At 35.2% G+C, this 18,108-nt stretch overlaps 1 protein-coding gene across 3 annotated transcripts in view; it reads left to right on the forward strand.

The window, feature by feature from the left end:
- Window positions 1-18,108, forward strand: part of ENOX1 (ecto-NOX disulfide-thiol exchanger 1) — a 366,224-nt gene that overhangs the window by 189,965 nt on the left and 158,151 nt on the right. For all 3 annotated transcript variants that reach the window (XM_074299169.1, XM_074299168.1, XM_074299167.1), the window contains one exon: window positions 7,222-7,434. In XM_074299169.1, the coding sequence (XP_074155270.1) occupies window positions 7,222-7,434 (213 nt within the window). The remainder of the gene's footprint in view (window positions 1-7,221; window positions 7,435-18,108) is intronic.

The raw sequence follows: 18,108 nt of genomic DNA on the forward strand, positions 1-18,108 counted from the left end.
AGTTATTACTTTTCTAAGTTTACAGAATTCACCAATTTAATAATGATGACAATAATGGCATTTATATATCATCTTCTATGTTTTAGGCACTATGGTAAGCACTTTATAAATATATGTTTTAGGCACTATGGTAAGCACTTTATAAATATTTGATCCTCAAAACAATCTTGGAAGGTATGTGCCATTGTTAGCCCAATTTCATAGTTGAGGGGACTGTAACAGAGGTTATGTGATGTGCTTAGAGTCACAATGGTAATATATATATATATATATATATATATATATATATATATATATATATATATATATATATATCTGAGATTGGATTTGAATTTACATCTTCCTGAATCCAGGCTCATGGCCCCATCCACTGCCTCTTTCTAAATGAAGAAACTTCTGAGAATTGAGCTAAACATTCAAGGAAGATTGGATTGTTTTAGGAAATAAGAAGGAAAGGCATTGAAGAGGGATAATAAAATTAAAGTCAAGGAGAATGTGGGCTGGAATTTATTAATGTTGTATATTCCTGGGGCAATAAGAATGGAGGATGCATATTAGTAAATAGTAGAAAATAACATTTCATGAGTATAGCTATAAGCATTCTCTGATGATCTTCCCTAGGTCTTTTGATTGTTCTTTCTCTAGGCCTTGGAGATCTCATCGAAATCGCTGTAGTTTCAACTATCACCTCACCTTTTTGTGGATCATCTCCATTACTTTGTCCTGGTCTCCACTCTCATGAGTTTCAACCCCACATTTCCAATTTCCTATTGGATATTTCCACCCAGATATCCTACCAATTATCACAAACTCATGATTTTCCACTGTTCATCAACATGCATAAAATAAAACTCATTATTTTGCCCCCTAAACCAGTTTCTAAACTTCTTTAAGATCCATCCCTATTTAAATGTACACAATTCTATCTTTCTTACTTGAAACTTAGGATTCATGTTTTAAAATGCCTTCATTCTAGGTAGTGTGACATAGCAATCAGAGCACTGGACTTAGATTCAAAAGGACATGGGTTCAAATTCTAACCCAGACCCTTAGTAGTTGTGTAATTCTGGGCTTAATCTGATGAACTTCTTTGTTCCTAAATTTTCTCATCAACAAAATGGGAATGGGAACTGTATTCAGTGAATTCTAAAGTCCCTTCTGGTTTTAAACTCTTGATCTTAAGGGTCTTCCTCTCCCACTCTCAAATCTAATAATTTTCTAAACATCTTATAAATTATAGTAGGAATTGTTAGCATGAGGTCCACAGATTCCAGGAAATCATGAACTTGGATTGGAAAAATCAAATCTTTCTTTTCAGTAATATTAAACTGAAATTTAGCATTTCTCACGATTATTAATGAAGGCAACAAACCATTATTCTTAGGAGTCCATGGATTTCACTGAGATTGGTAAAAATATCCATGTTACACACACCATTCTAATAACATTTCCTTTACAATATGTCTAATTTCTATTCATTCATTTCCTTTCTCTTTGTCTTACCCCATGCTCAAAATTTTATTTCTTCACGTATAGCTATGGATTCTTAATTATCTTCAGTGTCTTCATTCTCCTTCTCCTGTTATTAGTATTGATAGACAAGTTCCTATAAAACACTGTTTTTATCATGACCTTCCTTTTGTTTGGACCTACTCAAACTATTCAGAACTTACCAGTGGCTCCTTGTTGACACGAAAGAAAAGCCAAAACTCTGCAATTTGACACACAATTTGGTGACAAATCTATCCATTCAGACTTATCTTCAATTACTCTTCTACATCAAATCTTTGTTAAATCCAAACCAGTCTACTCACCATCTCCACCAAGCGTATCCTACATTTTCCTACTTCTATATCTTCCTTTATAATTTATTTCTTCCCCTTTTAAGAAGAGTTTTCATGATAAGAATGATGTTTAAGGAAGGGGATAGAAACTGGAGGCTGGGAGCTGTTGTAATAATCTTGGCATAGTGTGACTGGGGGCCAAGACTAAATTACATCAAGTCTAATTAATCAAGAGAAAAAAAAATGGTCCCTAAATACCATAAGAAAGGACTTCTGCTTGGAATTTTTAAAGAGCTCTCATGTTTACAATTGTATCTAAGAATGTTCAGAAAATGTATTTGGAAATTTTATGAGTGTACCTTGATGTGGTTCTTATGAGCAATATTAGTTTCTTTCTAAATGAAAATCTTTAATAAGGCTACAATGCTGATCCTATTTAAATTAGTTTATATTGTTCTCTGCTTTCTCAATTATCTTTCTACCAAATAAAAAATTAAATTTGCAATTGGGTATTGAAATTGGCCTCTCCTTATATGCACACGAAACCATCCAGAAAGTTGCTGGGTTTTTTTCTTAATTAATATAAATTAAAATTACCCCCTATGTCCCAACAAATGTTAAATGATGTTACTCGTCATGCCTTAACTAATGCAAGTCCAATTTAATTGGAATGTCAGTATATCAATCAAAGTTCCATTTGCCTGTTAAATGTTCTAGCAATAAAATAACATATTTGTGAATCCTATGAGAGCAAGAAAGAGACAAAAATAACTACATGCAGTTGAAAGAAAAATGAGGAATATTATTTTCATATATTGTAGGGTCTATAATAAAATGCTAATGATTTTCTTTATGTATTTATGAAAGAGAGGAGAGTTATAGTTAAAGAGAAAAAGAAAAGCACTTAGAGGTAAACATTTTAAAGGATTTCTTATAAACATTTGGTTTGTCTCTGCTGTCTATTCAGAAGTCCATTCTCCTAATATCTATTGGCAGGGTGAGAGGTAGAATGTGTGAGGGAGACAGAATTTATTCTGACTGTAACTGTTGCAGTGGGTCTCTCACCAACATAATGCTAAATTATGATTCCCTCCATGGGCTGAACATAATGTTAAGTTATATGATGGATTTTTTTTTTTTTATAAGAGCTGCTTTGGTTCATGGAATGAGCTAAGAAACTACTACTTCTGAGTTCACGGAGGGTTGAACTTAAATTGAATTTTTAAAGTTAACCAAGATATGTGAGTTGCCAAATGAGCTAGTATGATAAGATTTTAAGAAAACCTGTCCTCTTCATTTCCAGTCTAAGATGGGTAATTCTGGGCCTAAAGTGAGTTAAAGCATGAGTTTAAAAAAAGTCCCAGGTTCTCAAATTCATACTCTAACTTCTAGTTCAATTTAAAGAGAGGAAACCTCTGTTTTAAAGGTTACACCTTTAAAAAGCAATCTTTGAAAAAAATCATACTGAAAAACAATATGTGACCATATATCAGTAATGTCACCTATCTTTGAATGCAGGACAACAAGCATAGTCTATGCTGCTAATACTTTTTCTTAAACAGCTTTCTTCTTAACAGCAAATCAATCCTTTATATAATGGACATACCTTTTACACTAAATCATCATCACCTACTCAAGCAGATATATGTAGAAAGAAAAGTCTGATAGTACAGATGTACCTAAATATGTGCTATAGATAAATATATTTTTAGGAAAAGTTTTTTTTAATAATTTAGCATTTTAAGTACAAGTGACAAGTATTTTTTATTAATCTGTCCCTCCACTACCTCCTCTCAAAGTAAAAAAAAAAAAAAAAAAAAAAAAACTGAAAAACAAATTCCTTAATATATAGCCAAATAATCTGGAAAAAAACATTTCATCTTAGACATATATTAAAAATGTCTCTTTATTTTGAGTTCATTATTTCTTCTCTATTCTTTTGGATTCGTGGTTTATCATTTGTTTCATTGATCAAAATTCTAAAGTTTTTCTAAATTATTTTTCTGTATAATTTTGTTATTCTTGTATAAATAGTTCTCATTTGACTTAAGTTTGCATCAGTTCGTAAAAGTGTTTCTTGTTTCCTCTGAAATTGTCCATTTCATCATTTCCTTTGGCACAATAATTTTTCTACCACAGCGAGTCTGGTCATTCTCCAACAGGAAAATTATTGCTGAACAATTTGAGATCTGAACCTGATAGACTTCCTTTCTTCCCTCTTTTTTGCTATTATTATCCTTGATATTCTTGATATTTTTGTCCCTTCATATGAAATGTTATTAGTTCCATAAAATATTTTTGGGTGTTTGATATGACATTGAATAAGTATTTTAATTTAGATGATATTGTTACTTTTATTTATATTAGTTTAATCAACTCACAAGAAACTTATGTTTCTCAAGCTATTTAGGTCTATCCTTATTTCTACAAAATGTTTTTTCATATTTTCCCTGGGTGAATCTTGTTAGATACACACACAATTATTTCATAGTTTTTGTCACCATTCTGAATGGAATTTACCTTTCTTCTTCTTTCTGGATTTTGTTAGTTATAGATAGGAATGCTGATGATTTATGTCAGTCCTTAAGTCATCATCTATTATATCACTTATCTTTGAAGGGAACTTGGTTTCTTAAAGGTCCTAGTATGCAAAGCAAATATACTTGCAGATTCTATTCAATTAAAAAGGCCTTGAGTTTGAGGCTAATGACAAGTCATGTGTCTATCTATTGAGAACCACAACTAAGTTCAAATGGGGTTATTACCCTTTTACTCAAGGGGAGCTGAACTCTTCCACTTCTGGCTCTTAAATCATAAAGAGAATTCAGTCTTCTTTAATGGAGGAGTATCCATTTTGCTGAATTTTTAAATTTTTGCAATATTTCTGAATAATGGTATGTAAAACATTATTAATGTAAATTATATCATTTAATGAGAAAATATTTGAAGCAGCCTCAACTTTACCTCTCAAATAAACCATAAATGCCAAACTATGGGTTTAAAAAGACAATATTACCTCAGTTATCAAAATTTCCCAGGAATTCACTAAACAAGTCCAGATATCATTCAGTAGAATAGAAATTCACCCAGAGGAAAAATAAAGCTAATATAATTGTGAGAGTTTCCCTCTGTGTATTCTCTGTAATGTGAACAACATTTTGTGAAAGCTACTAGTATCCTCTATCCCATTCTACTCTGTGATACATGTGTATATTTTGTACTTATGTATATGTTGGGCATTTTATGTAATCTAGTACATGTGGTTGTGTGTGCGTATATCTATATATATATAGATATAGATATAGATATAGATATATATAGATAGAGAGAGAGAGACATGTTTGTACAAACATGTCCATTTATATATAGACATAAGTATATATACTATATATAGAGCCATATATATACCTTTATGTTTATCTTATACATTTTATGTAATCTAGTGAGTAAATTGTTATGTGTATATAAGTATATACTTCTATGTAAACCCCAGCTTCTTAAACTGTGGTTCAAGACTCCATCTTGTAACTGAATGTGGGAGATCACAAAATCATGATTTATCATTAGTGTTTGATTTTTATATATCTATATATCCAAGGCCATATAAAACTTTCTTGGGCAAAAAGAGGTCAAGGGCAGAAAAAGTTTAAGAAGCCCTGATGTAGGCAGCATGTGTATACCCATATATATTTTGTATATATTCTTATGTATATCTCTTATGCTTTATAGAATGATGTTTTCAACCATGTTGTCAAATCATGAACAAAGCATCAGGGTTAGCTACTGCATTGATGGAAAAGGCTACGCCAAGACTAAAGTGGAGGGAGTTTTGGTGCATGATTTTTTTTTTGTTTGTTTGTTTGCACATGATTGTGCACTTAATGCAACCTCTGAAGCCAAGGCATAACAAGTATAGATCAATTCTCTGCTGCTCGTACTAATTGAGCCTAACAATTAATACCAAGAAAAAACTAACAGCCAGCCCCACACCGTCCTCATGTGGAACCATTAGTTACAGCAAATGGGAAGGTTCTGAATATTGTGGATAAGTTCACTTACCTTGGCAGTATACTTTCCAGAGACCTACACATTGATAATAAAGTTGACACATAATGCCAGAACTAGCTTAGTTTTTGAGAAGCTCAGAATGAAACTGTGGGAGAGGAAAGATATTAGACTGACTACCAAACTGAAGGTCCACAGAACCATTGGGCTGACTTCATTGTTGTATTCCTATGAAATCTGGACAGCATACCAGTATCAGGCCAAAAAACTGGATTACTTTTATTTGAATTGTCTTAGGAAGATTCCAAAGCTCACTTGGCAGGTTAGATACCAGACACTAAGGTCCTTTCTCGAACTAAAACACCAACCATTCAAACTCGACTGCAAAGAGGCAGTTCCATTGAGCTGGCCACTTGCTTGCATGCCAGATATACACTTGCCAAAAAGACTATTTTATAGAGAACTCACATAGACCAAATGCTCACATGGTGGTTAGAAAAAGCAATACAAGAATACGCTCAAGGTCTTTCTTAAGAACTTTGGAATTGATTGTGTGTCACAGGAGACACTGGCACAGGACTGCCCAGCATGGTGTGCCCTCATCACAGAAGGTGCTGGGCTCCATGAGCAAAGCAGAATTGAAGTATCTCAGAAGAAAAGCGAGATGCACAGATTTAGAGAATCCACTCCCAATGTATATACTATTTGTGCCCAAACTTTGGTAGAGCATTCTGAGATGATTGGTCTGATTAACTACGTCGAACATACAGTAACTCACATAGTGATGTCATTTTGGTCCACTTCAAGAACATCAACCAACATGTATCTTGTACATTTTATGTAATCTGAGAATATAGTGGTATATACATATATATATATATATATATATGTATACACATGTATATAGATAACATGCGTACATATGTATATCTTGTGTATTTTTTTTATGAAATCAAGTTCATACACAGGTATTTGCATATACCTATACATAGGCAACATACATATACACATTATAAATATACAGCCATATGCTGTACGCATGCACACAAACATTATCTCATCCAAAAGAATATAAGCTTCTTGAGGGCAAGACTGTTTAATTTTTGACCTAGAACATGATAGAGGCCTAACAAATTATCTGTTAATTGATTGGTAATAAAATATGGCATTTGGGCCACTGTCTGCTTTGTTGATATTTTCACACAAGTGGAAAAGAATGAGACAGAATGTGGGAATCTGATGGAGGAGAACATTTGTTCTTAGATAAAACAATTTGACAACTCTGGGCAGTATATCTGGAATAATCATACTATATCTTGTTCCCTCAAAGGAACAAAAGAAAAAAATGCTTTAAATTTTTAAATGTGTAGGGGGTGTATGCCTTTTTTAAAATATATGTTTAAGCTATATTCTGTGGGATTTCCCTTTCCAGATGACAGCAAGTTTTCTGAAGCCATTACAGTGCTGCTCACCTGGATTGAACGAGGGGAAGTCAATCGGCGATCTGCCAACCAGTTCTACTCCATGGTCCAGTCAGCCAATAGTCATGTCCGCCGCCTGATGAATGAAAAAGCCAACCACGAGCAAGAGATGGAGCAAGCAAAGGAGAACTTTAAAGATGCCTTAACTGGAATTCTCACTCAATGTAAGTAGCTGTTTTGGGGGCCATGTCCTTTGTTTTGGTTTTGCTTTCCTTTGTTGGTGTGTGGTTTTTTGTTTTGTTTTTGTTTTTTTGGTTTTTACTATTATTGTTGTTTCTTTTGGGGGTAAGTAGCTATAACAGCTTCCCATTCTACTCCATATTCAATGGCAAACTTCATAACCTACTTCATACTCTATGGCAACTTGGTGGAACATGGACCATCCCCTAAGAACTCGTTTCTCAAGGTGAGCAAAGTTTCCGTAGCCTTTCATCAGTCGTGCAGCATCTAGCCTCTGTATCAAGAGTGGCCAAACACACCCCATGCCTTGATTCAGCACATTACCTGCACACATCCATGTTTAAATATAGATTTGTAGGTCACACTAATGCTGACAGAGTAGAAAGTACATACAGACTAAATTGTCCTTGGGCCATGCTTGGGAAAGAAGTTGCAGGTAGGGCCACTTTTCCTCCTCATGCTCTGCTGGTACAGTCAAGTCCAGAAATTTGATGCTCAAGAATAACATTGGCCACAAAGAGTTAGATCTATTTTTTTTTATTTTATTTTGCCTTTGCCCATTTAAAATGGAAAACAAATTGCCTGGTGATCCAGATATGTAATTGATGAAGGAATATAAATGGGGCTTCCTCACAAAACAATTGTCAGGGTAATTATCTAAGGCTCTATTCAAAAAAAAAGTGTGTGTGTGTGTGTGTGTGTGTGTGTGTGTGTGTGTATGATTTTTTAAAGTGCAGTATTACTAACTGTGCTTGTAGTTAATGTCAAAATGCTATAATGCTTCTCAGCTGCTGATGTTCTCTTGATTGTTAAGCCATTTAATGGTGCTGTAGCAATACTCTTATAAATTCTAAACCATACAAGATGGTGATGTGTGATTTAGGTATTAACTCCTTAAAAAGCTATATCTTTTCCCCAAATTATAGAACCAATAGAAAGTGTAGTATAGTGGATAAAAGGTTGATGTTGACTGACTATACCTAAAACATAAATAGGTATTTACTAAGTGCTTATTGATTTATTATGCCAATCTCTGTAGGAGATGCAAAAAAGAGATACACATTTTCTATCCACATAGGGTCTAATAGGGCAAAAAGTTGTTGTTCAGTAATTTTAGACATGTCCAACTCTTTGGGACCCAATATGAGGATTTTCTTGGCAGATACTAGAATGATTTGCCATTTTCTTCTGCATCTCATTTTACAGATAAGGAAACTGAGGCAAACAGGTTAAATGAGTCACCCAGTATCATAGAGCTAGTAAGTGTCTGAGGCTATTTATCTTCTAAAGGACAATATCTTGTGTCCTTTCCTAATTTTGCATAACATTTCCAGTATTCTCAGGTCTTCCTGGCTCCAGACCCAGAATTCTAGCCACTGAGCCACCTAGTTACCCTGGGGCAATCAGACACTGATTCAGATGGCTGTAATGTTCAATAATATATGATAAAGATATGATAAAGATGCTAAGTTTCTCTGGGAAGCTGGAAGAGGAAGGTTATCACTGCCATAGAGATCATGGAAGTGATGAGAACAAGATAAGGGGTATCTAAATGAAATTAGGTTTAATTGAGGTCTAGTGGCAGATCCGGGGTACAGGGAGTCAAATAGAGCTCCCCTGCAACCCCTTTGGATTCAGCACAAGGATACAGGTTTAGTAGTGGGGCAAGAGTCCTCTGTAAAGGAATTTACAGACCTGAAAACCTAGATTGTTAAAAGAGGTTTATTGTGAAGTTTAGAAGTAAAGTTTAGTTAGTAAAGTTGAAGGTAGAGATAAAAAGCACCAGAACCACAGGTCCAGGGGGCAGAAATCCTTGACATGACCGGTGTAAGGATGCCATGTTTGGGACTTCTGCAAAGAGAGGACTCCAGTTTAGCCCTTTTTATAATAGGGAGATTTTGGACCATCTGAAGGGGCCTGTGGGTGGAGTCCCAAGTTGGCTTCCTGCTTGAGTTCCAGCCAGGGTTAGAATTTTAATAGAATTCAGTGGGTTTTTAAGATAAGGAGGAAACAGTTTGTGCTTGGGGGTGGGGTCCCTTCCCTGAGGCAGAGTCCAAGGAAGTTTTAAGAGTTTTGGGTTTTCCTCAACAGAAGTCTGATGCTCCTTAACTAATATTAGGACACAAGAAAACTTTGTAGCAGAGAGAAAGCACTCACAAATAGTCCCTGAGAGATGTTGGGTGTCCAGAATGAGATAAAGATGAGCCATCTGACCATATGGATTAAGAATCTGAAATCCGTCAGGATAGAATGGAACGATTGCAGTCGTCTGTGTTCAGATTCATCTCTTAGCTTTATCGTCACTCTTTCTAACTAGACAACTAGCTAACATAGAGGCAGACTTACCGGCACTGGTATGTAGAATACTGGTAATGTTATCCAAAATCAGAAAGGGAAAAGAGATATTGTCTTTCAGGAGGTAACTGGAGTATAACACAATGGTCCAACAGGAGAATAGAGATACAGCATAATATGATAGAATTAGAGGTTTGCATTTCAAATTCCATTTTAATAGTGGTTAGAGACCTAAATAAAGCTAGAGACCCAAGTTCAAATCCTATCTTAGACACATTAGCAGCATCACCCTGGTCAGGTTACTTAACTTTTATTTGTGTCAGTCTTCTGATTTGCAAAATCAGCATAATAGTAGCATCTATCTCCCAGGATGGTTGTGAGGGTCAAAAGAAATCATAATTTAAAAATGCTTAGTACAGCATAGGTACTCTATAAATACTAGCTATTATTATTATCATTCATTTTAATGAGAGTAATAAAACCATTTGTTTGACAAGGTTATTCTGAGGATCAAGTGATACAATATATTTAAAACAGTTTGCTAAGTTCAAAAAGCTATTAAATGTGAATTTATTATTATTGATCATTATCACTATTACCTTATGATCTTGGAGCCTCAATTTCTTCATCTATAAAATGATGAGTCTGAATTAAAATACTTTTAAGGTCCTTTCCTTCCGCCTTTGATCTAAAGTCTTGCCATGTCGCATAATCCACTTCAGTTCAAAGAACATTTATCAAATGCCTATTGTATTCAAGGCAGATCCTGAAGATTCCTCTTCCTGAGTTCAAATCTGGCTTCAGATACTTAGCAGCTCTGTGACCCTGGGCAAGTCACTTGACCCTGCTTGCTTCCGTTTCCCCATCTATGAACTAAGCAAGAAAAGAAAATGGCAACCCCCTGCAGTATCTTTGCCAAGAAAATCCAACGAGACTGACGCAACTAAAATATGACTCAACAGCAGAAATGTTTAAAGTATTTGTCTCTGAGAATACAAAGATGAAGTAAGACACAGACTCTGCCCTATAGGAGCTTAAAATCAAATTGAAAAAACAAGACATTTATCTAATTAATGGAACATGATGAGGGCATGTTATAATGTAATGAGAAATATGAGTAGAAAGAGATCACTGCCATTTGCACAGATTGACTGTCACAGAGAAGGGGTATTTGACTTTGACCTTGAAGCAAAAGAAATTTCTTTTGATGGAAATGGAGAGAGGAGGGTTTCCATTTCAGACATAAGCATGTAAAGGACAAATGCATGGAGACAGGCAAGGGGAAGGAATGAGAGATGCTAAATAGTCCATGTGGTTAGCATGTAGACAGAGAAGAGAGAGTTACGATATACTCTTAAGACAGGGAATTTGTACCTTGCATTAAAATGAGAGTCTGGCTCCTTTAAAAGGATAAGGACACAGAAGCAGAACACAGTTCCCTAAACCACCCTGGCTACAATATCTAGAAGTATTTCCTGGTATACTTTCAACTTATAATAGGTAGAATTTCAACTTTGCTACTAATGCTGAAGATAAGCCAGACAGTGAGTAATAGGAATCAGTGAAGTTTGGTTTTGTCTGGCAATGTCCATTAAATGAGTAACTGCACGTCAAAACAAAAGAGCTTACAGTGATGAATGTGTGCTTTTGGTTGGAAGAGCATCAGTGATAACTGTACTTTGCAAACATGAAACTGCCAACTATAGGAGGCCACCTGGTCGAGTAGAAACAGTGAAGTATAATAGAAAGGCCCTCTCTCTGTAGTCTCAAGGACCTCTGTTCCAGGCCTGCCACATGTATTTCATAGTTGTATGATCTTAGGCTATTCACTTAATTCTCCCTGATAAACTTTTTCATCTGTTTATGGGTTTGTTTGTTTTGGAATAAATGATCTCTGAAATCTTTTCCAGCTGTATCTCTCTAAATATTATACATAAGATTAAGAACATTTGCATTCAAATTCCACTTCAGCTGTGTGCCTCTAAGCCCCTCATTAAAGCTGAACCTCAGTTTCTCCATCTGTAAAATGGACATGATAATAGCATACCTCACAGCATTGGTGTGAGGATTTAAGTGAAAGTCTATGCAAAAAAAGCTATGTAAACTTTAAAATATTAGATGAATGTGAGTTATTGTTATTATTACGAGTTTTTGTCCCATAGAATGATTGCGAAAATCAGAGATAATATATGTAAAATATTTTATAACTAAAAAGTACCAAATTATTATTATTCAGGAAATTGATATTGGTCAGTCCCCAGCTGTGACAGATATGACAGCCGTTAATTTCCTGCTTGTCTACAATTACATGGTATTCTTTTCTAGCCTTATAACTTGATTCTGAATTCTCACTGGACAGTTTTCCCCAACTTGCTAATTCAGCAGTGACTGTGGCAGGCTCAGATGCAACCTGAAGTATATAGTTTGGCAGCACAGCCAACATGTTGGCAGGTATTCCAGCAGCCTTGAGCAGGAACTGGGCGCCATGACACCCTCAAAGTGACTTTGAAATAGATAATTTACCTTAAAAGTTACAGGAAGCTTTTGGCTTTTTGTCCCACTTACCAACTCTTGTTTATTCTCTGTGACGGACTCATTCCTCTCCACCATTGATAAATGAATTTAAAAAGTAAAGATGAACTCAACACAGGCATTCATCCAAAATGAATAGTAACATATGTGCTTCACTATTTATATAGAGAGTGTGCACATTGTGTGATACCCTCATCATTTCTAATTCTAGATTTCTTTTAAGGAAAGTCAGATTTCACTTCCTGTAGTTACTGGTGGCTTATTTCATGGTGTCCACATTCTCAACTGGGTATATGAACTGGGAGTGACATCCCAAGGAAGCTGGACAGGAAAGGAGTGGCCTAAGAATAATTACTGGGGGACAACTGGATGGCGCAGTGGGTAGAACACCAGCCCTGGAGTCAGGAGGCCCTGAGTTCAAATCCAGCCTCAGACACTTAACATTTCCTGGCTGAGTGACCCTGGGCAAGTCACTTAACCCCAACTACCTTACAAAACCAAACAAAAATAGCTATTGGAATTATGGAAGTAAAACCTATCTCAAAGGCCCCCTACTCCATTCTTATAATTTTACAAACAAAGAAAATAATAACCAGAAATACTACAGACATGCTCAAGGTCATAAAGTTAGAGTCAGAATTTGAATCCAGAATTTCCTACTGCAAAGCCAATGTTCTCTGCCCAGTGGTACTTAGGATAAGTACAGAATTACAAAGTCAAGCAGATAGCAACATTAACCGCTACCATGGCATTCCCATTATCTGAACAATGACAGCCCTTCATGGTGAACCCAATTGCCACATTTTCAAAAAAGCTTCTTGTTAGTCAACTGAGCATCAGTAACATCCCTGCTCATTAACATTAATATTCCTGGCAAACGCCACATGAATCACATTTTGGCTTTTTCATTTGGGAATGAGCCTGGGATTGTTAAACATGAAAATTATATGAGGAAGGCATCTCGGCTCTCTGTCTCCTAGGTGACTGGAATTATTCCAGTCATTCTAGAATGCCTCCCTGAATGTGGCTTCCCAATAAAATATCCTGATTTTGCAGTATCAGTGTGCTTCTCTGTAGACATCCTTACTGGCTATAAAGCGAGAGAGAGCTGAGAACTCTCTGGGAAGTGTTTCAGGGCAATTCTAGAACAGAAGCATGAACTTTGCATCAAGGAATCTGAGACTCATAATTAAGAGTTTTGGGTTCACTAAGAAGAGTTCTGAATAAGGCAGAAAAGTTCCAAAATCCAGCACATCTATCTGTCATCTGGATTTATAGTATCTACTGCAATGTGAAAACATATTATCCCTTGATGTTTCCCTGGATTTGCCTATGGAAAGGCACAAGGGCATCTGTAACTTGATGTGCAATCCCAATTTATATGTGACCTGCTGCATTTTTTAAAATCGATTAGAAGTCGTTTAATCACTGATCTAGAGCTGGATCTCAGAGGCTTACTCAGTCAGTCTTTCTCATCATTTGAAAGGGAATAAAGTAATGAAACAATTTGTTCCAAGTCAGCCAGGGAGTTAGAACCCAGGCTGTCTACTGCAGAGATAATCTGTTTGACCTCTCTGCACTGCCTCATTTCCCACCTACATGAATGTTTTGTGCAGATAGATTAGCTACAAGGTGAGACATTACCACCGTTAATTTAAGTCACTGTAACTTTTTTCTCCAAAAGAGTCAGACACAATGGGAAGCACTTCTTCAAACAATTTTCAAAGGTACCAGTTTCTTTTTAGAACTCTGGTCCTCTACTCTAAGGTAATACTTTTTTTTAATCAAATAAGTATTGCTTAACAAATAAATTACACATCATTTAAGGCCTTCTACACAATGTGAACTTTCAGATTAAAATTGGCAAAGATTCAGCCCTTGGTATCAAACTCAATGTCCAAGCCAAACAGTGACTCCCATTTTCATCCCTCCTCCTTCCAAATATGTGCACTTGTTCATACCATCCTACAAGTCCAGAATGGTCATTTGTCATAAAAAGTAAGATTGGAAAGGACCCTGGGAGCCATCACTAGTCCAATTGCATTTTGTAGGTATGGAAATACTCAGAATTTAAATATGCATCCTCTGGCTCTGAATGCATTGCTCTCTTCCATTCTATCATACCCATCGCACACTCTCTCTGCCTGCTAAAATATACTCATTCCTTCAATACTCAGATCAGATATCATTCCCTGCATGAAGCTTGCCTGGAACCCAAATGTCTATGAATTTCTTATAGCCCTTTTTATTTCACTTTTGTACATATTGTATCCCAACTTATATAGTAGCTTTTTAGTCATGAGTTTTATTATCCTTAATATATCTTTTTGTCAACAATAATAATGATATATATATATATATATATCACTTAAAGGTTTGCAATGCAAATTTGAGTGTGTATAAATCTGTGTACAAATATTCATGTAAGCATGTATAAAAATATATAATATAATATATAATAAATGTATAATATAAATATGCATGCATACATGTACAAATGATGTATATACACATCCGTGCACATATATTGTACACACAAGTATTGCATTGATATGCATGCACACATCTGTACATGTATATGTCATGTGCGTATATGCAGTGTACATGTATGTGCACAATGTATTCATGCATGTGCCCATATAAACACACATGTACACACAAACACATCTGTGCATGAGATCTGATTCTACCAGCTACATGCTATTGTCTTCACTTTACAAATTAGAAAACTGAGATTGAGAGAGTTTAGTTCAAACTTGCCTAGGATCAAACTTTCTGGTGAGTGTCTGAGGCAGAATTTGTTCTTGACACCAGTTCATTGCTTCCTCTTCCACATTTAGATGAAATGCCACCTTGAGAGACCTCATGCTTCATTTCTGCACTGGCAGCACCTGGCCCAGGGACTTACACATAATTGGTACTTCATCAATATTTGCTGATTTGAATCAACTTAATACTTTCTTCTCGTCCAGTGCTAAACAAATCAGGGACTTAGGTAGTGATGACTGCTCTTCATTCTTAGATAATCCTTCACTTCTGGTTACAGATGCATAAAAAACTGATAAAACAGAATGCAATGCTGGCAATTAGAGAAAATGCACGTCTTCCTTTTCTTTTCCAACTGGCCAGCTAACTTTTTTTTTTTTTTTTTTGGTGGAAATAAATACAGGTATAGTGGACTCTTCAACACAGATGAATTATCTCATCATTATGTCATTTTATGATATGGGGTTGTCAGTTTCATGGCAGAAAACACATCATGTTTTACATCTCAAAGACTTTCATGTTGTAGTATTATCTGCTTTATATATAAATATACTTTCCAGGAATCCCCCACAGGTATTCCAAATCTCAGTTTTGTTTTGAGTATAGCCTGTCATTTCATAGCTCAGATAGAAGTTGTTTCTAAAGTTCTGGAAGCATGTGCTACTACATTGAATTATTAATGTGCACATCTTGTTACAGCATTCAGAGACCTATGAAAATTTAAACAATCCATGATATTCCCACTCTGGTTCTTTCCCAACATGTTTCATGGTATGAAAAAAGAGGGTCAAGGGAGCTGAGGAACTGAAAAGCTTATAGAAAAGGAGAAGAATGAATTTTAGAAGAATGTTGGTTTAAGAATATGTACTATGTTCATGCTCTATAAACACAATATAGTTGTATTCAACAAACAATTACTAATAATTAGGAATTTTCCCCCTTGTAATTGGCAAATATTTGTCCCTTTGCTGCTTCTGTGCACTGTATGGTTCTCTTTGGGACCAGCCAGAAGAAATGTAAATATTCTTCTGCATGGAAGTTACATATAATTCAAAATAACTAAAGTCATCACCTTGAATTAACTCTTCTACAAGTTAACTGTCCCCAGTTCTATAATGTTATCACCAAGCACCATGGTGTCTAGTACTCCAACTTTCCTAGAGGATCTTCCTTTAGATTTTCTCCCTCTTGTCAGAGTCCTTTCTAGAATGTTGCAGTCAGAATGGAACATGCTACTTTAGGTGAATGAATAAATTAGCAACTAAATAGATGAAAAAATTTGGCATACTGTTCTTGTTTGTCAAGATATTTTTCCCGTTAATATTTATCAATATTATATCACATGAGTGACCCACGTTGAGCTATCAGTCAAATAAAAATTCTGGTTTTTTTTATAACCTATGATCTAATTATGCCTTACCTATTTTGAACTTGTGAAGCCTATTTTTTTGAGCCTAAGTATAGACTTCCTATTATATCTTATCTTGCAAGGAATGATCTGTTATGTTGTTTTTTAAATCCTTATGATGTCATCCAGTATGTTAGTTATCCCTCCCAACTGCATATCACCTCCAGATTTGTTAAGCATGTCATTTGTCCTTTTCTTTCTGAGACTTTGGTGGTGTCTTAAACATCATCTAATATTAGTAAGAAGAGTGAGGAACGCTCCTTGCATCCCAGGAATTGGAGAGATTCACCCTTACCATTGGCTGGTCCTGGACATAAAGCCAAGAAAACTTGGGTTTTAATCTGATCCCAGATATTTACTAGCTGTCCAGTCATGGACAAATTATTCGTCTTCTCAGAGCTTTCATTTACTCATGTGTAAAATTCAGAGAACGATACTTAGATTACTTACCTAACAAGAAAAACAAGTACTTTGTATACTTTACAGTGCTATAGTAATAAGTTTTGTTGTTGCAATAATAATTATCACTGTATATTCATCATGACATGGATATAATCCTGAATTTTATGCCACTCTACTACTGTGAAAAATGGACCCGAGTCCGGTTGAGTCCAACTGTGGACCTTTCTTTTTTCTGCTATGATGGTGTCAGATTATACCAAAAAGTACCAAAGGAACTAAAATTCACAGATTTTTTTTACCATGTATAAACATCAGCTTAATTTTAGTCCAATGGCCGGTGAATAATTGTTATTGAAAAAAAAATTGAATCATATCAATTTTTACATCTTCATTATAAACAGAAACAGAAGAGAGAAGGAAATAACTGAAAGGAAGGACACCTCATGAGTTCTCCACTAAGAGGCAAATAAAGGACTTGGTAGAGTTGATTTTATCATTTACCTAAGATCAGTAAGAAATAGTATTTTCATGAGATATTTTGTCATCTTATCATTTAGTGGTTATGATAAATATTTGCAAAAACACCACTATGAAAATCAAATTATAAATTTAGAGCTAAAAGGAATCTTTAAAGTTGCCTAAAATTCCTCATAGATGAAAAAAACCAAGAAGCAAAAAGATTAAGTGCCATTTCCCTTGATTACATGGATGTCAAATAGCAAAAGTAAGATGTTAACCAGTGTCCAGTACCTTCAAGTCCATCATGCTTTCTGATGCACCAAATAAATAATTTTACATTTTATGCATTTGTATCTGTTGTAGAAGAGGATAAATCCTATAAAATCTTCCAAATTAAGTGAATGTATTAATTAATACTTAGTAGCTTCAATGCAGAAGTGGAAATAGGTTAAAATGATAAAAATACTTTGGAAAATATGATTCAGAAATACAAAATAAGGAGAGACCAGGGGCATCTAGATGGCGCATTGGATAGAGCACCAGTCCTGAAGTCAGGAGGACCTGGGTTCAAATGTGACCTCAGACATTTAACACTTCCTGGCTGTGTGACCCTGGGCAAGTCACTTAACCCCAATTGCCTCAGCAAAAATAAATAAATAAATAAGAGAGACCAGAGATTTGAAGTCTGGTTACTATACATCATGAGTACTCTCTTGGAGAAATGAATGAAAAGGTGTTTTATATGGTGAACACCAACAATATCAAAAAAAAGAAAGAAAGAAAGAAAGAAAGAAAG

This window comes from Sminthopsis crassicaudata, chromosome 3 (genome assembly GCF_048593235.1).
Source record: "Sminthopsis crassicaudata isolate SCR6 chromosome 3, ASM4859323v1, whole genome shotgun sequence".
Classification (NCBI taxonomy): Eukaryota; Metazoa; Chordata; class Mammalia; order Dasyuromorphia; family Dasyuridae; genus Sminthopsis; species Sminthopsis crassicaudata.